The sequence below is a fragment of the Xiphophorus maculatus genome, chromosome 23 (assembly GCF_002775205.1).
Source record: "Xiphophorus maculatus strain JP 163 A chromosome 23, X_maculatus-5.0-male, whole genome shotgun sequence".
In the NCBI taxonomy this organism is placed as follows: Eukaryota; Metazoa; Chordata; class Actinopteri; order Cyprinodontiformes; family Poeciliidae; genus Xiphophorus; species Xiphophorus maculatus.
Window position 1 is genome coordinate 25,382,613 of NC_036465.1, and position 20,479 is coordinate 25,403,091.

The 20,479-nt window shown below is 40.6% G+C and overlaps 1 protein-coding gene across 1 annotated transcript; it reads left to right on the forward strand.

Moving 5' to 3' along the window:
• The first annotated feature begins 297 nt into the window (after positions 1 to 297).
• LOC102225385 (calcium-binding protein 39-like) lies at positions 298 to 10,885 on the forward strand. Its single transcript, XM_005810921.3, has 9 exons — positions 298 to 633; positions 3,199 to 3,345; positions 3,456 to 3,620; positions 3,747 to 3,865; positions 4,691 to 4,859; positions 4,951 to 5,010; positions 5,100 to 5,165; positions 5,249 to 5,392; positions 7,189 to 10,885. The coding sequence occupies exons 2-9, from the start codon at positions 3,229 to 3,231 to the stop codon at positions 7,378 to 7,380; spliced, it is 1,032 nt and encodes a 343-aa protein (XP_005810978.1). The 5' UTR covers positions 298 to 633; positions 3,199 to 3,228; the 3' UTR covers positions 7,381 to 10,885.
• Positions 10,886 to 20,479: the final 9,594 nt, after the last annotated feature.

The following is a 20,479-nucleotide window of genomic DNA, read 5'->3' on the forward strand; positions in this document are numbered from 1 at the left end:
AGTTTCTTTATCTTTATTTTAAACCGTTAGTTTAATGGTATGAAATAGCCCCAGGTCTTGCCGGGTTTTATTTTTTATTTGTATTTTTTTTTTAACACAAATCAGATGCGCTTAATTTTCTTCGCAGGGCAGCCCGCCAGAAGGGCTTCCGTTGATGACTTTGCGCTTCCCTCTACGACAAAAAAAAAGCGTGAGCCGTAAAACAGGCGCACCCCGCAGTAAAGAGGGCGTCTCGTGGAGTTGTGCCGCGGACACGCTGATTGGCTGACACTGGCGATCGTCACTTTCTACAGAACAAGCGGAGCGCAACACACCCGCCCAGTGTCCCCGGGATGAGAGAGGACGGCTGTTTCGCTAGAAAAAGAACAGGGAAATGAAGTTGTCAGACAGGCTAGCCCCGCAGCTCTCCACGTTCAACTCGGCCCCTTCCAAGTTCAGAAGGCAGCTTTAGATGACAAAATCAGCGCTATGACCGTCAGTTAGCGAGTGTCACTCAGCTACGGGACTATCAGATAACGTTCCCTACAGTTTAGAGCAGCGACACACAGTAAAGAAAGTGGAGGCAACTTGCTATCTCGCTAACTAACCTCTAGCAGTCGAGTGTCTTTCGGTTTCAGGGCGACACCTCATTTGGTGAGTTTTGATAGCCTGGAATTTATATTTATTGTTTTTCTGTGAGGTTTCTTTGTAACTTGTAAAGGTGTTTTTGTCGTTAGTTCGGCCGGTCTTCGGCGCTGCTAACTAGGTCAGAAGCTAAGCTGTACTTTCCTGATGGACCGAATGTAACGTTGACATTTTAACGTCATTTTAGCCGTAACATCCTCCTTGACGTTGCTGTTGAAAGTTGGCGTTTTTCCACTCGCCTGGCATATCATTGCACACAAAACATTAATGTGTGTAATAGTTGGGACAAAAGTAGCAAACTACCTTTAAAAAGTTTAAAGTTATACAAGTTTACCAGTGTTGTGATATTTTTCAGAGCTAACTTTAGCCACGGACGGATTATGAAACAACTGGCTCCAGGGGCAACAAGGTGCCCACAAGCCCCCCTTCTCTCTCTCTTTCTCTCTCTCTCTCTCTCTCTCTCTCTCTCTCTCTCTCTCTCTCTCTCTCTCTCTCTCTCTCTCTCTCTCTCTCTCTCTCTCTCTCTCTCTCTCTCTCTCTCTCTCTCTCTCTCTCTCTCTCTCTCTCTCTCTCTCTCTCTCTCTTTATTCAATTACATTTTAGCGCCATGTTACTTCTTTTTATTTCTTTTTTTTGCACCTGTTAGTTATTTAGGATTTCCTTTTTGACCATGTGACCTGTTGTAGTTGTTTGATGTGGGTAATTTTACTGCTTTGCTATTTTAAGTGGTTGTAATTTTTGCCATTTCTGGCTATGCACAAAGGTCCTTTTTGAACGTTTTCAAAAGGGCAGCAATTAATAACATTAGGGCGACTCAATAAACCCAAAAGATATAGCAGAATTACATTTTTATCATGTTGTTGTAGTCTATAGAGGTTGATATTATTCAAACATGTACACAAGTTTAAATAAATAGAAATGCACAAATATATTAACCTTTTCAACTAGTTCAAGCTCCTTCTCTCCTGTCTTGAATTAATAATTTTGATATGCATTAAATATGTTTATTTAATGCATATCAATAATTTGTAGGGGTGGCCACTACAAATTAGTGCCACTGGCTTTGAAATTGATCTTTCTTCCAAGGGACAAAGTGTTCTAACAATTCTTAAGCTCCTTCCAGCCCGGGAATCCTTTTGTTCCTGCTCTGATAACGTAAAAAAAAAAAAAATCCTGTCATCTTTTGTAGTCTCCTGTAACTGCATTAAATTTCTACTAGTAGAGTTACTTTTGTTAAAAAACAGTAGCTATAATCTGTCATATTTCATCAGTTTAAACGGGCTCAAACAAGTAATCACAACAAATGGAAATATCCAACACAAAGTCTTCAAAAATGAAGCATGCATTCAAATACAGTTACGTGTTAGATTCTGGCATTTTCCTTCTTATCTTCATGATTTACAGCAATAATTGGCAAACTATCGATTACCTACCTGAGATACCAACTCGTTTATTTTTAGTTGTTTTGTATCTCAGCTTTTATGTTTGCCTCATTGTGGCAGTTCTAAAATTTGTAATGCTTCTCTCTAAACCATTCCAGGTACTAATCTGTCAAACTGTCATTTGTTTTTGCTTCTTTTGAATTGATTTGATCACGTAGGAAATTTGTGTCTCCCTATTTTACATTGTAGCTTGATTATTTCAGGTTTTCGTGTGTTTGCATGTAACTAAAGTATGAGAGCCTCCAGAGGTCATGAGGTATTGAGCTCGTAGCTTTAGTTGCGCTGGAGCTGAGAGACTACAGCCATATTCTACAAGAACAAAGATGTAGAAACATGGGCACACATTTACAAGTGTGGTGTATGTCACATGATGTTTGTGAATCCTTAAAAAGTCTTAAATTAATGAATCCGAAAACAGTTGAGGCCTTAAATTGTCTTAAATTCATATATAAAAAAATTTGTTAATCTTAAATACATTAATCACAGGTCTTAAATATTCTCTTGACAGGACTATTAGAATTTTTTTTTTTCTTCCTGCTGGACTTTTCTGTCAGGCAAAAGTTTCAGTCACACTCAGACATCCTCATTGCGTTCTGTGACTCACTGCTAACATCCTAGCTAGCTTTTTGTATCTGCCATGGGTAAGTGCGAATTTATCCCCAGTTGGCTTGACTGAGTTCGTACATTTCCTTGGCGGTATAGCTCTTAAATTCCATTCATAATGGTCTTAAAAAGGCCTTAAATTTGTCTTGGAGAAACCTGCAGAAACCGTGTATCATATTTAAGCGATGTGAACATTTGTAGTTATCAATATTCCATGTGTACTTCCGTGCTGTTTCAACTTTGAAAAAAAAACAATAATAAAGCGACGTCAGGAACCTCACTGAGGTCGCTTCTCTGCTTCAGTCAAACACAACACAGTCCTGCGCTGCATCAGCGTCACATGGCCAAACAAATATGGCCGACCTCATCCACCTCCCGAAACGCATACAGAAACGACAACAGGACGAACATCGGTTATTAATATTACCCCGGTTTTACTCATGTCATCGCTGTTATATCGTTCATCTCTAATTAAAACGTTTTATTTCTGCAATGATTTTTTAATTTTATTTTAATTTTTTTTTTTTAGGATTGGATTACCTGTTACCTGTCTTCAGTCATGCCTTTTCCTTTCGGAAAGTCCCAGAAGAATCCAGCTGAAATAGTCAGGAGTTTGAAGGAGAATGTTGCACACATGGAGAAGTTGGATGCTGCAGACAGCAAAAAGTGTGAAAAGGTTTGAGACGTTCTCGTCGCTGTTGTTTTGATTTAGCTTGTTTTAAACTCTTTTTTTTTTCATTGTTAATTTGCATTGCACGGCCCAATTATCCTTCTTCTTGTTTCAAGGTTGCAGAAGAAGTGTCCAAAAACCTTGCTTCCCTGAAGGAGGTGCTGAGTGGGACAGGGGACAAGGAGCCTCAAACTGAAGCTGTGGCCCAGCTGGCGCAAGAATTATACAACACCAACCTTCTCATCGCACTCATCGCAAACCTGCAGAAGATTGATTTCGAGGTAGGGGAGTGTTGGGGGGGCTTATTTCCTCTTTAAAGTTAGCTTTGCAGAGACCTGAAACGATCAGAGTCTACACTCCTGTTCGTATCCGAACGCCGCATGTTGAGCTGAGTCATTTTATTGCAGGGCAAGAAGGATGTGGTCCATTTGTTCAGCAATATTGTGAGACGTCAGATTGGCAGCCGCACACCCACCGTCGAATACATCTCCACGCACCCAGAAATCCTCTTCATGCTTCTGAAAGGGTGAGTCCTGAATGCTCTTATGTGATGGTTTGTGTTTAAACATCCATGCATTAAGGTTGAACAAAATAAAGAATGAAATAATCAAGCAAGAAACAAACCTGTTTCCTTTCATGTGTTTGGATTTCTTTATTTATTTTTTTTTTGTCTGATCTCCTTACACATGGCGGTAGGTTGCACTTCCGCGCACCGTATGAGTTTCGACAGCTCCCTGAAGAACAAGCAGAAACTCGCTGCGCTCACCTATGTGGTTTCATATGCAGATGGAGAGATAGAAGAGCGCTGGTTTCACAGCTCTTGAAAAAAACCCCCCAAAAAAAAACCGTCCCACCATGCTGTAAAGAACAAAATTCAGTTTTAGCTGCTCTGAACTGGGGCTGTCTCAGGCAACTTTCAGCAGATCAAATACCATCCCAGGCAGCTGTGTGATGGATTGTTATTACTTTTTGCACGTTTTTGATTGAACCTAAACTCTTAAAATGTCATGTCGACAAAGAAGACCTTTTAGCGTAATTGTTGGGAGGGCAGACTTGAAACGTTGACATTTAATGCCGATGCGGTAAATCATTTCGCCACTCATGTACTGTCCTGTCTGCGCGGTCGGCTGTGTTTTTTTTTGGCCAGCTACCCGGTAGGCTCCAAAATGAGCAACCTCGCTGTGAAAGAAGAGCCGCAGATACAATTTTGTTGTCGGATCAAAAGCGTTTCGAGGGCCTGAGCGCTTGTCGTTTGTTTCATTTGCTGTGCGGTCTCGTCTAATTGCTCGGGCTTTGAGTTTTTGTGTGTGACTGCGCTCGCGGCTACGCTGACATGTGTTAACCTGTGCAGATACGAGAGCCCAGAAGTGGCTCTGAACTGCGGCATGATGTTGAGAGAGTGTCTGCGTCACGAGCCGCTGGCCCGGTCGGTGCTCTTCTCCGAGGATTTCTACTGCTTCTTCCTTTACGTGGAGGTCTCCACCTTCGACATCGCCTCGGACGCCTTCGCCTCTTTCAAGGTACGCCGTTTCTATTTTTAACTGCCAGACTACGCCCGATCATTTCTGGCTAATTGGTCCTCCTTTATTTTATTTTTTTTGTCCTTGTTAGGATCTTCTCACAAGACACAAGATGATGTGTGCGGATTTTCTGGAGAACAACTATGACAGGGTGAGTGTTTTTGCTTTTCTAGTCTGAACTTTTCCGTTATTCAAACGTTGCCTATTCTGTGCTTAACCAGCTTTTAAAATCTCCACCAGGTGTTCACGGAGTACGAAAAACTGCTGCATTCTGATAACTACGTCACCAAGCGGCAGTCTTTAAAGGTTCACATACATTTTCTGTTTGAATTACACTTTGATTTGAGCGTACATTTTTGCTTTACTGCATTTATTTACTGCTTGTCCAGCTCCTCGGGGAACTCCTGCTGGATAGACACAACTTCACTGTCATGACAAATTACATCAGTCGAGCAGAGAACTTGAAGCTGATGATGAACCTCCTGCGAGACAACAGCCGCAACATCCAGTTTGAAGCATTCCACGTCTTTAAGGTGTGCATGTCAAATTCGTCCCGAGATTCTCACGGTATGATGAGGTTGAAAATACCACAGTGTCATTGTATTGACACAAAAAAGATCTACATGCACGATCTAAATGTTTATATTTTAAAGTAAAAGGGCAAGAATGAGTCCATGCTTCATACAGCAAGAGAAAACTCAGGGGATTTCTCTGGCATCTGAATCAGGGTGCCCGCCTCTTTAGAAAGTCTTAAATACCTAGAAATGTCTTAAGTTCTTTTAAAAAACAATGTAAGTTGGTCTTAAATACATTAATTCTAGGTCTTCAATTTTGTCGTGACAGGACTATTTAATCTTATATGTGTGGTGTGTATATATATATATATTTTCTTCTCCTGGGAGTTTTCTATCAGGCAAAAGTCTGAGTTGCACTCAGACATCTTCATTGCGTTCTGGGATTCAGGCGGTTGAGAGAAGAATGACATTGCATTTTTGGCTGAAATTACAAAATTATTACCATAGAAACGGCCTCAAAACTTTTAACATTCTCGCTTTTCTTCTCAGAATTTTTGTCTGTGCTTTAAATAAAATATACATTGCATTTTTTTGTATCAAGAAGAGGTTAATATCCGGAAAATATTTAATTATGGTACATGAAGCTTCAGTGTGTAACTTTAATAAAAAAATCATGTTTTTACATAATTGTTGAAACTGTCACTATGTCGTAACAGCATGGTACGAGATGGATAATGTATGAAAAAATTTAGCACCTTAGCCTCTTAGCACAACAAGAACATGAGGATGATTGACAGCACTTAGACCCGCCTCCTGGCTCCGATTGGTTGTTTTTGATTGGTCGTGGTGCATTTCCTCAGATGACCATAGTAGCTCAGGGACGTGGTGGAGGAGATCGATCTGTTCACAGATCATCTGTCTCATAACAAACCGTCACACCATGGTGACATTTTAAATAAATGTGTAAAAGAAACATATCTTTTATAAAAGTTGCAAACTGCAGCTTTAAGTGGAAAATATTGATTGCGCTTAGGGGTGTTGTGAAAGAATATTTTTGTAATCGAGTACTCTATAGAATATTTTTACGATTATCTGAGGAATCGGATCTCTCTCTCTCTTCCCCTCCCTCCCTGCCATTCCTACCTTTCGCTCTAAAACCGTGACGACGTGATTCCGACGCCACAAATGCTGTCATAGTCCAACAATCGCTTTGCAAAATTCAACAATCCTTGTTTCTCCCCCAAACCTTCACAAAACGCAGCACAATTCGACACCATGCTGCAAGCACTTCACAACAACTCATAGGCAGAGGTGAGATTATTTGTGCTCACCACAAATAATGATCCGGGCGGAACACCATGCGCTACATAATAAACCATAATTTAACGAAGCTTCGAGGCAGATAAATTTTCCTCCAGGAATTTTAATAATCGAGGTACTCGAGTCATTCGAGGAATTGTTTCAGCCTTAATTGCGATTAACCAGCATTTTCTTGACACTTCTCCATTTTTACCATCAGGCAATGCGCAGAACACACCATCTTTGCGATTGTGATATTACAAACTTTGAAAGAGCAATTCAATATATTGTGCTGTCTTATTGTCAAATTATTGTGTAGAAATGCTGTATTGTACTTGATTAACATTATTGTCAGGTGAAGATTCTCATACCACCCTATTGTCCCACTGGGAGAAAATCATTCCCCTTTCTTTATGCAAATAAATATGACCCCTTTGGTTCACATAGAAGCATGTGTTTTCCACATATGAAAAATGTGTTCTTTTTAATTTTTTTTTTTTTTTTTATTTCTTAAGGTTTTTGTTGCAAACCCAAACAAGACGCAGCCAGTACTAGACATCCTGCTGAAGAACCAGGCCAAGCTGGTGGACTTCCTGAGCCACTTCCAGACGGACCGGTCCGAAGACGAGCAGTTCTGCGACGAGAAGAACTACCTGATCAAGCAGATCCGAGACCTGAAGAGACCGACCGCATCCGAGGAGTCTTAGAGCCGGAGAGGAACGACGCGTTCTCCTCCGGCGGTAGTGTTGTGGAGGTGGTGTCTGGAGCCGCTGGAGGGGCTGAGTGAGTCGAAAGTGGAAAAAACCCCCAAACCTTTTAAGAATATAATTTCAAATAGAAAAACATAGGAAAAGATGATTCGATTTCTCATTTTTCTGGTTTAGCGTGAATACGGAGGTGACTCTGTACGTCACCTGGGTGGGCCGAGAACTGTTATTTAAACCACAGTGCTTTTTATTTAGTGACAGTGGAATGCCTTTGCTCTGCTTGTGCAATGTTGGATCTCAAAACTGTTACTCCTTCACGTAGAGTGTTGCTTAAGACTTCCCAACATTTCCACAGGCTCTAGAGATGTTCTCATAAAGCGAATTTCCTTAACTTGTCTATATTATAAAGATTGAAATGCTGAGAGGTAAAATATATTATTTTTCTAATGTAACTGCTTCCTCTAAGCGATCCAGTTTGCTTTATTATTTGCATTATTGTACATTTTCTTTGTCTGTCTGTGTGGGAGTTGAATGATCTCTTTGAAATGCGGCCGTGGCAGAGTGGCATGTGTCTCTCTTTGTTGGCAGGGTCGGCAGCCAGGGTCTTTGCTTGCTTTTGCGCGTCTGGCAGCAGTCGGGCGTGAATCCAGCAGTGCTGTATTTGTCTATGCAGGGGAGCACAAGTCAAAAGCGACGAGGAATCGATCAAATCTGTTGCGGATTTTTTTTTTTTTTTTAACTATTATTATTAATATTGTTATTCTGAGGTTGCGTCTGGCAACGCTTACATGACTGAAATAGAAACAAAGAATCAAATAACGCTGCAGGGTTCTCAGCCAGACAATTGATCTCGCAGAAAGCACTCCATGTCATTTCCACATGCAGAATACTCATAGTACTACATTAATAAAGCTTAATAACTAATAACAGCGGTTTGCATGGTAATGGCTGCACTTATGGATGCAGCCCCAACCGGACAAACAGTTTGGTTTTTAGGTTTTGTTGATCTAAATATGTTTAGAGGTGCATCGATTAGAGTCTGGTGGCCAGTTTCCAATCACCTATTTCATGACGCCATTTCTTTTCTGGAATATTATTTCAAAATGAATAACATCAGTGTCCAACTTAATAACAAAATGCATATTTGCTGTTATCTGGTGTGTTGTTAAGCCATTGATTTATTTATTGCCTTAAGCAGCCTTTCTGTGATCACTCATTAACTATTTATTTTAGAACCAGAGGTGATGTCACACTATGTGAGGGAGTGAGATGTTGGTGTTGCACAGCTCTGCAGTTGAACAAGATTTTAATGCCATTTCAAACCAAAGACAAAATGATTACAGGTAACGTTTGAAACTCTTTGGATTACCACAGCTAGCATTGCTAACAGCAGTCTCTGTGTGTATTCCTACGGTCAGTAAAACTTTACCTTAACTCTAATATTTCCAAAGACTTGCATTTCACTTTCAGAATGTTCCATGACTAACAGAGTTAGATTAAACAGAGCCTTCCTGTTATTCCCTCGTTTAAACAACTCCCTGGCGTCACAGCTGACATGCGTCTCTAAAAAAAAAAACCTTTCTTTCTGGAACCGCCTTAAAGCTTTTCTTCCTTCTACTGATGGCGTGTTTTAAATCCTCTTGATTCGGTAACAATATCCAGCGAACTCATACGTGATGTGTTCACTGATCACAAACTTTAAAAACTGGTGCAGCGTAAAATTGTCTTATTCGGGCCACTAATTACTGTCTTAGTGCATCTCTGCTTATGGTGAATAATTTAAATAGACTTTTAATATGTTTGATGTTATAATAATACTGGGGAAGGTCAGATGTCACGACATAGTAAAATTAGAAGGACAGTTTGAAGAACGTAGCCTGCATGAGCCTTTGGGCGGCGTTGGGGACCAGTGCTGGTTTTACCGCTAATATGCATTAAATATCCTGCTAGAGTGATTCATCCTAAACCTTTTCTCCTTGCCATTAAAAACCCAAAAGTCAAGAAATCATCATTTGAAAATGGTTATCTACCACCTTACTAGAACATTTTGAAAAGACAGTACATGTACGCAAGCACTTTTGTGCCGCTTCAATTTCTCAGTGGAAAAGAAAGTTTTTGACATTTCTCTGGTTGGTGTAGCTCATGTTAATTCATAATGAATTGCACTGTGCCACCGTGTGATGGATGTGATGGTGCCTTATTTAAAGACATGTAACTGATAGTAAAGGTTGTGTAAGACTCCAGACCTCTGATCATGCTTATAAGCCAAAGTCACAATGACGGGAGATGTCATTTTGTAATTTTCTGAAAGTAATGCAGAAATCTCTTTAAAAGAATCATTTGTAACTCCCCAACGTGAAGCACAATTCTGTTAACATACATATGGGGTGGGAAAGTCAAAATGTGTAGTGAGGTTAAATTTACATCCCCAGGAGTTTAAACATGTTGCTGTGTTTAGGAGTACTAAAACTGGCGTCTAACAAAAGTAAATAAGACTTCGATTTAACTTATATTTTAAACACATTTTTGTTTTATTTGCCGATTATGTAAATATGAAATCCTTTTGGGGTTTTTTTGAGATTTAAGTCCAGGCATGACATGCACTTTGAAGAAGAAAAAAAAAAAGGGTGTGTTGTTCAGAGCTGTTCCCACCAGGGGGAGCTGTAGGCAACAGCTGGGCAGCGTTTCAAGTTTCTGGAACCCTACCTCTTATAGGGAGATAACACAGGACTGCGTAAAAGTCTCTTCTCTTTTTATTTTGCTGATGAACTGAAGCATGCAAAAACAGGAATGGAACTGCAACAGATGAGGCAAAATCAGAGTTTGTGTTATTCTAATGTGGTTAAAGGTAGTCTATGCCATGACTAACTGAGCTCTTACTGGTAAGCCCCCTTGTTATTTCTTCAGGAATATAAAGTGTTGAGTTCCTGTTCTGTGTCAAGAGTGTCCCACTTCGATTGATGTTGAAAAACAAGGACCTGAAAATTGAATAAATTATCTGACAGATTGGCCTGAACTTAATGCATTTTTTTTTAATGTTGGAAGAGTACAGAGGTGATTATTGGGTTAAGAAAAGTGACGAATCTTTTTCTAAAAATGGTCAGACGAAAATGAAAGACTGGAAAATGACTGAAAAGTTGTAAGAACCTTCGAAAGCCTGGAGAGCCAATCCTTGGACCCACTTTAAACTTACAGCATGTGAGTCTTTGAAAGCAAATTCAAACACATGGCTCAAGACTTTTGCACAGTCCTGTACATCTCTAGCAATACCATGTATACATCAAATTTAATAATTAAAGATCAATAGTATATATTCCTTGATTATTTTTTTTAAGTTTTCTTTATCTCGTGCTTATTAGTTTTTCATTATTTTGCTACCTTCTCTTTTTCACCCCTTACTTTTTCCACACTGGATATTTTATTTACCATGGGAGCAAATTAAGTGTACATAACAAAGGATAATTGAAGTGTGAACGCATTTATGAAAATAAAGTGTTTTGGCGACTTGTGTTGTGTTGCGTGGATTTTTTCTATGCTTATGTTCACAACCGACAGGACAAAAACCTAGAATCAGTACTTGAGAAGGATGTTCAGTCATTTTTTTGACCATGTACCAAAAAGAGACCATAAATATGATTAAAAAGGCATGGCTGCTGAAGAAACTAGCTTTGTACCTCAAAAGCTATAATTAAGTTTTTGATTAATGCTGCATCTTTTTTTCAGATTAAGTAAAGTACTGACATCATAACCCAATAAACTTCACAATGATTTCTTTGCTGCCCTTCGTCTTGGTTTTCTTGCAGTTTAACATCTTTACAGTGGGCTTCACTACTGAAAAAGTGACTTTTAGAAAATGTATCTGCTTAAATCTGGAGTTCAAAGTGTCACAGCCAGGCTAGTTTGGAAACTGGCGAATCTAGAAATGATTCTTTCTATGTAGAGAGCGTCACAAAGCTTCGGGACTCCAGGGAACTAAAGCCGTTAGCCACAGATAGAGAAAACATGGAACAGTGAAGAGCCTTTTCATCAAAATCACTCCAAGAGGGGATCAAGGACGCAAAATAATCCAGAACAAGATATCCAGGTTTAACAAACCCGGAACATTTCCTTAACTTTTCTGTACAATTATTCATAGCTAAAGCTCCAGTTTTAGATATTAAAGTCCTTTTTGACAATCACCCGTCTTCCTATATTTGGAAGAAACTGATTTTCTTAATGAATAAAAATGTTTTAGTCAGAACCAATTGAACTCAAAATGTTCCCATGATTTTTTCTTCTTTGTTTTTTCAAGCTTCCACATGTCTGGGCTGGCTAGGACGGCTCCAAGGAACTGTGCTCCCACCGTGTTTGACATTAGAACCAGCGTCCGCATTGTCCGCCAACAACGTTTTCCTTTTCCCCTCCCCGTACTGTAGTAGGACAGGCTTATCACCAGAACTCATGCACATGCTTCAAAGAGTCTCAGGTTTTTCCTGCAGAATATGACTTCAAAGGCATCATGGAAGGAAGCTTAACTGCAATCATCTGCGCAGAGATCCAGAGAGGGAGCCGTCTGGGTGTTTCTGATGATCATCCCCTCTCTCTCTAAAGTGTCTTTAGGTTAAGCCCGAAACGTAACCCAACGTTTGAGGATTCCTACACATTCTGGAAAGGACTCGATTAAAGGGTTTCCCAGAAACAATTCCCCCCCGCCCCCCAAAATGTTATTCTGTCTCTATTAGTTGTCTTCCATCTATTAGTTGTCTTCCATCCATCTAGACTGGCTACTGCAGGGTGCATATTTAGGGCAGAGATCTTTTATATTTACTTTTGAAAAATGGGCTACAATCGGAATGATTAGTCTGGTAAAGTACTCAATTTTGGACATGAGAACCCTATACGGACCCTGGACTGTAACCTATTCTTGATGCTTGATGTGCATCCAGTTTCTTTCCTCAGAGAGGCTTGAATTTGAAAAAGACTACTTGGTACTATTTTTGCAAAACTGCAACCCAATTTGTTTTTTTCTTCTCCCCAGGATGAGACCATAAGAAATCTTTCTGCCTTCAGGCTCCATCAAATCAGGGCACAGTGAGACGAAAGGCATCTATAGCCCTTAAAGTTCACCAATCGCAGTCTAATCAGGAAAATAGCAGCAGCATGGGAAAGTAGGTTAAAGTTGAATAGGAGAAGAAGGCCTGCAAAGCTGCAGCGCTTTCCCATAGAGAAGGGGAGTGTCACCACGCTTTGCCAAGAGGATCTACATCTATCAGCTCTCCTGGCTCTGCTCTGTGACACTACCGAGCTCTTGAGTGGGGCCGGGTGGGTGTGGGACGTGGGGGCAGGGTTTCAACAGGGGTTACAGGTCACAAGCCTCATGGGCTTCCTTGACCAGCTCGGCATTAGACGGCGGAGGAAATTGGATCATAGAAATCCCGTTTTCGCATCTGCGGTGTAAAACTGGATTTCACAGAGAGGACCTCTTCTGGCGTCTGAAGCCACGTTTAAACCGACTACCTTGGCGTGGGAAGGATTTTGGGGGGACATCCCGACAGAGCACTCCTGTCCCCACCCCCCACAAAGAGAGGAACAACTAAAGAAAGATGCTCTCGCAGTTTTATGCATGACGAAACTTCTTGTTTCTGGCAAAGGGAGAGGGGTCTGCAAGGTACGGAGGAAGACTGATGGTTAACAACATGGCTCCATTCAAACCGGGCAGGACCGAGGTAGGCTGTCTCCCAATCAGTCTGGTTGCTTTAATGCGCTTACAACCCACTTTGTCGAGTTTTTAAGACTAAAAAACGTGACTAAATGTTTTCGTGCTATGTTTGACTGATTAGTTAAGCGCATTTCTCTCTTTTATTTGTGCAATATTGTCTGAGTTTTGAAGTTTCGCACCGGAACTCCGAGAAAGCGGTTTAATATTTACGTTCACGCGGTTTAAGGAGCTGGCAGAGCTTGTATAAATTAGCCTCCATTTTTTATTTTATTTTTTTTAATTGAGGCTGGCAGTGCGCATGCTCGTTGTAGCTTCGTAGAGGCCTCGTGCGGGCGCCACTTTTAAAACTGAGCTTTATTGAGCTGGGCTAAAAAAACCTTAAACGACGCCAATTGTCGGAAAAACGGAGCTCAGTTGAGACGATAACAACGCAGGCCCCGCTATCCAGAGTCAAATTAAAGTATTTTGAGTTGATATCGTTTTCTTTTTGAATGAAGCTCATTGATTTTAGACTCCGCCCTGGTTCGTGGCCTTCGTGATGCGGATAACTGGAGAAGTTTGTGGAAATTTCCCCTTGGAGCCTCGCACAAGGAGACTCCGCTGGGTCCAACAGGCCGAACAACCTGGGGGGGGGGGGGGGGGGGGGGGGGGGGGGAAAGCAACAATGAACTTTACTGTCAACAGGTTGAAGCATTTTCTCCACTTTTCCCAAGTTATTAGTAATCTCCCCACCTTGTGAAAAACGGCTGAAGTGAGTGTAGCTTGAAAAAGTATGTTACAGCCATCCCACGTCTTACGTTACAACAGCAAACTTCAAATTGTTTTTATGATTTCACGTTAAATTGGTGCATAATTGTGGAGAGAGAGCAGGTGAAGATGATGGTTCTACTAGTCACTTCCAGTCTCATCATTACTAAACAGACTGTATGTGTAATATGGTGTTTGTATTAATCAGGGGTCTCCAACCTGTGGAGCCACTGGGTCTTTGGACCCATCACAGTGGCTCTTAATCGCTTTGAAAACATGATAAAGAACCAACGAATGTCATTAAATATAGATGTAATCACAATTGCACATTGTAGCAGTTAAGTTTATTTTTGCATGCAATAATTAGAGACATTACAGAAACATGCTGAAAGTACAAGTGATATTTTTCCAACCATTTCTCTTTTTTATTTTCTTCCTTTTTTGCTAGCTCGACGTTGACGTTTTCCAGATATCGACATCGGATTGAAGAAAGGGTATTCATTCTCTTTTTACAATTTTCTCCGCCTTTATGTAAATATATAAAGTTAGAAATTAAATTGTGGTTCTTTACAAATGTCATTTCCTATTCTACATATTTATCAAAAGCTATCTTTCTTTCCTTTTTGTTTTCCAAAGGTCGTTTAACATTTGCAGCTCCAAACAAGTTTCTTTTAGCTGGACGGAGGGTAGGAATGGCTCTTTGAAATGTAAAGGTTGCCGACCCCTGGTGCACATCAAAGTGTTGTAGCAAGGCCTCAGAGGACATTATCGATCAAACGGCATCATGAAGGAACACGGCAAACGAGTCGACGAGAAGGCTGTGATGCGGTCAAAAGGTCGTTCTGTAGTGCTGACTCGATACAAATGTATGCCACACTTTTCAGATTTCAATTTGTGAAACATTTAAAAAAATTCTAATTTCACTTTCACCTCAGAAGTATGCATTTTTTTGTGTTGGTCTGTTAAATAATGTGGCAAAATATGGGGAAAAAATTCAAGGCGTTTGAATACTTTTAAACGAAATGCAGCACTTCTACACCTTTAACTCTTTATCACAACCTTGAGCCTTAATGGGTTACTTATAAACCCAAGTAATAAGTAATCCATTACTTATGTCGATTAGTTATTTATTACTTAAAAGTAATGAGTAACGCAACAGTAATAATTAACAGTAATAAGAAACAGAAGTGGTCCCGAAATAGAGCCGTGGAGGACAGATTTATGTCATTCTGGACAAACTGTTGTTTAATATGAATGTAATGAGAAGCCTCTTGTAGATTATTATGGTATGAAAGAGAATCGTGTGGATCAACACTAATCACAAATTCAGTTTATCATCACTGAAATGTTTTAGGTGTTTTTTTTTGTTTGTTTTAGGTCCGCCTGCCGAATACAATGACGCCGAAATCCCTGGTTTTTGTGCGCGAACACCTGGAGTAAAGGCGTCGGGCATCACAAGCCGCGTTTTGGAGGATTTTTAATCCGAGTGGAATTGGACTTGTTTAGAACCAACGTTGGTTGCAAACATTCTGTCCTCGCCGTACAAATGTTCCAGTCCAGACTTGGCCTGTTTTAGGTATTTTAGAGCTTAAGTCGAAGTTGATTTAAAAGCGGTGAAACAGAACCTTTTACTTGAGTCCAAAATCAAAAGCTGCGTATCAGAGAACTGATGCCCAAACAAAGGGCACCACTTTGCATTCTGAGTATTAAGCTCCTCCTGGCTTAATACTCTCCAGGCTAGTTGTAGAAGTGCGATTTTACATTACACATGATTTCATGCCTGACGGATGCCTCGGTGTTGCTCGGACTTTGTGTACAGCATCAAATTGCATATTTCTAATCATTTGCTATTGACATTTGCCTTTGTTGTGTTTCAGGTGTTCCTGGTTTGGTTTTCAGCCTCTCTCTTCCTGTGTCACAGCCCTCTAGTTAAGGTGCATCTAGTGTAGTTAGTGAGTTATTTCAGAATCTACTGCCCTAGTTGCTCCTTCTGGCTGGAGGGCTTGTTTGTTTCCAGGAACTTCTTGCAGTGAAATCTGCTGCAGGTCTCCAATGTCTTGCTTCTCTGATGATGATTTGTGTTTCTTTTTTCTGTTGCAGTCCCTTCTGAAAATATTAATAGGCCTTCTCCATGTTTTGTCAGGAGCCATTGTCCAACTTCAGTGTATTGTGTTTTGGTTTTTATGTGATTTGCTCATGAAGTAGGGATACATTAAGTGGAAGGAAGACTGGTACTGGGAATGTCTTACAAAGTAAAATCTGGAAAGTGTGGCATGCATTTGTATTCAGCCTCTCCAAGTCAGTGAGTTGAAAGTATTTTTTATCATCTCTGACCAGCATCAATAGCTGGATTTCCATTGATCATATAGTTGCGCTAATTGGAATTATGAAAAATAAATTTGCTAAACGGAAAAGCACCAATTTTTGAAAAAAAAAAAAGTTTTCCACTAAAGAAGGTCTTGGGCTGAGATGAAGTTGTTTTTCAGCTGTGGTAACATTTACGTATCTTGCGAAACTGCAACAGAAACACTTCATGCGATTAACCGCCGGATGTTACTACTGGCAGAACAGCCTAAGAAGACGACAGGAAGTGGGAGGAGGGTGATGACGGCGCGGCATGTTTTTTTTTTCGTACGACTTCAATTGCGTTTCTTATTTAACGTAAAACACAGCAGTTCCAAAATAGTTTATTCCTACATTAATAGTAAAGAGAAACGGAGCTGAACACAAACTGATGTTCCACTTTTCATATCTTCATCTATAAACATATTTTTTTTTAAGCAGTATTATTAGCTGCCGTCATATTTCCAGCAGTATGTTGTTTTTTTGTTTGCACAGACATTCCTGGATCGGATTGTTTAAGCTGTCGACTCTGCAGTTGAAAAGTGCTCTCAGTGCAGGTAGTAAACCCAGCACTACTGCAGTCTGAGCACTTAAAGCACTGCCGGTCGCCTCCCCGCCCGCCCGCTCACCCGCTCTCCTCTCCGCGCTGCCGTGAAAGGCCGGAAGTGAGCTGAGTTCACGGCGAGTTTTGTCGGTTTGCTCTCAGCTTCTCTCCGTGTTTGCTGTGCAAATCCATGCAAAGCTCTCCGCGGCTCAGGCGCACAGAGGTGCTGCTCTTGTTCTCCGCCTGTTCCGGGCTTTGAAGAGCATTTGAAAAGACGAGAAATGTCTGTCACTGCAGGCACCAGAGAGGAGCCCCTCTCATGTTGTTGTCGTCGTCGTCGGCGGTATTTGAACATGTCTGAACAAGCTGCTGATGGAGGACATCACAGTTCTAGCGCCTGACATGGGGGAAGCCATTAGATGTGGCGAAGCAGATGTATTAAGTTGCAGCACTCTGAGTGGAAAGCGGGAATTTGAACTGATGTGATTTATTTATTTTTTATTTTTTCCACAGGAGATGAGATGCTGTGTGGCAGACCTAACACTAGATGGCGCCATTTCAACTGTAATGGTAAAGGACTACAACAGCAGAATAGTTCATTTGTTGTTCTGGATCTACAGTAATATATGTATTGCAGCAGTTTATCTAAAAAAAAAAAAATTCTTTGCAATGTGACGTTAACGCTAATATACAAACATAATTTTGAAGCATCATACTTAGAACTTTATAAGGTTATAATACATTATCATTCCATTATAAGAATGATAAAAATGAGGCTGGTTGATTTAACTTTTAATTTGTTGGTTCCAGATTATTCTGTTACAATAAAACCACATAGCAGCTAATCCTGCAATGTTTTACGTTTTTTGTGTTTGAGACAGTGGTGACCCCAAGGGAGGGGCCGAGGGGCCTTGGCCCCCTCCTGAAAAATGTTGGCCACCCAAAGGAATCATGATCAATCAATCAAATTTTATTTGTATAGCACATTTCAGCAGCATGGCATTTCAAAGTGCTTTACATCATCATCATGATGAGGTCAGAGTAGGCCTTACTGACTCATCTTTTTCAATTAAGAGATAAATATAAAACCCAATAAATAAGATTTTATAAAATGAAGTTTAGCTGTACCTGCCTTAAATTTTTACTGGCCTGGCCATGCAGAAAATTAGCCGATTTGACATCTGATACCCTAAAAAGATGACCAAGAAAAAAGATTTTCAGTTTTCTACCATGTGTGACATTTGAATGGTGCAAACAAATGAGCCTCATCAGAATGCCAATCTACTGAACGTGTGAACATGGCTGAAGAAAAAAACTCTTGAATATGTTGTGTTATGCTGGAGTTAAAAAAAAACAGAAAGAAGCTTTTTAAGTGAATGACTCGGTGGCACAATGACTCCAAACTGAGGCAAAACAAAGAAATGAAGAGGATTTCTGGAGTGTAGTTAATTTATCCTGGGCTGGAACACCTGCCGGTTGATTGACTTCAGCACAGATGTGTAGCAGTTCACAGAAACAGCTGTTATATTTGGTTAATGCTTCACAGGAAGGTGAAAAATCTCATGTTTATACTCTGAACGGCCTGGCATCCCCGTGTCCTCACTTCCTGTCATTTTAGAGGAAACGCATTTAAAGGGGCGGTATGATGTAAAAGTGACTTCTTTTTTTTTTTTTAGCTTTATGTAATCTTATATTTTCACCTCATTATTTCATGCATGTTTGAGGAATTAATTAATCTCCCATGACAACCCAGATGTTATGGCACACAGCAAACACCTGGGTGGGCCTAGCTCCGCCTTCGAGACGCAGCTCCTCCTCAAAGCTGCCGCTTCCGAGCTTCCGCCTCACAAAGCAACCTTCTCTTGTGACTCGGCTCCTTCAGACTAGCCAGCAGCAATTAGCAAACACCTGGTGGAACTGGGCATCAGCTGCGCTCATTATAGGAGCCACTTCTCAGAGCAACGCTGGTAAAAACGTCGTGAAAGGGTTAATAGAGGAGCCATGCTGCCATGACTTCCTGAAGGCGGAGTTTCAGAAAGAGCAGGAGCTTTTAAAGAGACAGAGGCCCAATTTCAAGGCATTAAATTACACAGTCAAATTTCCTTTCATATTTTAAATACATACCTTATATATATATATATAATTGAATGTAACATATTACGTGATTGTGCTATAAAAACATAATTTTTCCTTCTGATTTTGATTTGTAACAGAAGATTGTTGCTTTGGCATTCCAAGAACTTTGCACTTCACTCCCTTTTAAACATTTTGAACGCGGCTGTATGTGACGCGACGCTCCAAGCCCGCCGCACTAGCTGAGTGAAGCTGACACCCCACCCACCTCAAAAAATTCAGCAAATAGTCTGAGTGGTTAGTGCTCCGTTAGTGCAGGTTTGTGCCGTTAAAATTTTCGTTTGTGCAGCTTTCGTTTTCGAGATATTAAAAATTATATTTTAGGTCATCCAGAGTTCACCATCCCCCCATGTTGCTCCAAAACAAACCAAACTGGGCTACTTCGTTAGTGCTCCGTTTGTGCAGGTTTGTGCCGTTAAAATTTTCGTTTGTGCAGCTTTCGTTTTCGAGATATTAAAAGTTATAATTTTGGCCGATGACGTCACCATCCCCCCATGTTGCGCCAAAACGAACCAAACTAGGCTACTTCGTTAGTGCTTCGTTAGTGCAGGTTTGTGCCGTTAAAACGGACGTTTGTGCAGCTTTGGTTTCTGAAATATTAAAAGTTATAATTTTGGCCGATGACGTCACCATCCCCCCATGTTGCTCCGAAACACACCAAACTAGGCTACTTCGTTAGTGCTTCGTTTGTGCAGGTTTGTGCCGTTAAAATTTTCGTTTGTGCAGCTTTCGTTTTCGAGATATTAAAAATTATATTTTAGGTCATCCAGAGTTCACCATCCCCCCATGTTGCTCCAAAACAAACCAAACTAGGCTACTTCGTTAGTGCTCCGTTTGTGCAGGTTTGTGCAGTTAAAATTTTCGTTTGTGCAGCTTTCGTTTTCGAGATATTAAAAGTTATAATTTTGGCCGATGACGTCACCATCCCCCCATGTTGCGCCAAAACGAACCAAACTAGGCTACTTCGTTAGTGCTTCGTTAGTGCAGGTTTGTGCAGTTAAAACGGACGTTTGTGCAGCTTTGGTTTCTGAAATATTAAAGATTATTTTTTAGGTCATCCGAGTTCACCATCCCCCCATGTTGCTCCGAAACACACCAAACTAGGCTACTTCGTTAGTGCTTCGTTTGTGCAGGTTTGTGCCGTTAAAATTTTCGTTTGTGCAGCTTTCGTTTTCGAGATATTAAAAGTTATAATTTTGGCCGATGACGTCACCATCCCCCCATGTTGCGCCAAAACAAAACAAACTGGGCTACTTCGTTAGTGCTCCGTTAGTGCAGGTTTGTGCCGTAAGCTATCCATGCATACATCCTCTCTGCTTTGCATCGAGTCAACATTTTATATGAAACCTGAACATTAATTTACTTACCTTGTTCAAAAATCAAAATCAGGGTTGGAAAAATTCCAAAGATGACTCTTTCAAAACGATTTCTTTCAAACTGCTAGAATAATTTCAACGAGAGGCTGAAATTACACTTGCTCTTCCGCAAAAACAACACTCGCTACAGTGTGGGTGGAGCCAATCACAGTTGACGTTGTGTGAGAACTTTGTCAAAGTTGGCAAAACATTTTACGTGCTTTTAAAAATCCTTGAAGATCACGCATATACATTTAATGTCAGCAATTGGATGAAATG

What these genes read in the sequence shown, in the direction of transcription:
- LOC102225385 (XM_005810921.3), top strand. Translation starts at nt 3,229, where the DNA reads ATGCCTTTTCCTTTCGGAAAGTCCCAGAAGAATCCAGCTGAAATAGTC. An exon ending in TGCAGAAGATTGATTTCGAG is followed by an intron (nt 3,621 to 3,746) that starts GTAGGGGAGTGT and finishes ATTTTATTGCAG; the next exon opens with GGCAAGAAGGATGTGGTCCA. An exon ending in ACGCCTTCGCCTCTTTCAAG is followed by an intron (nt 4,860 to 4,950) that starts GTACGCCGTTTC and finishes TGTCCTTGTTAG; the next exon opens with GATCTTCTCACAAGACACAA.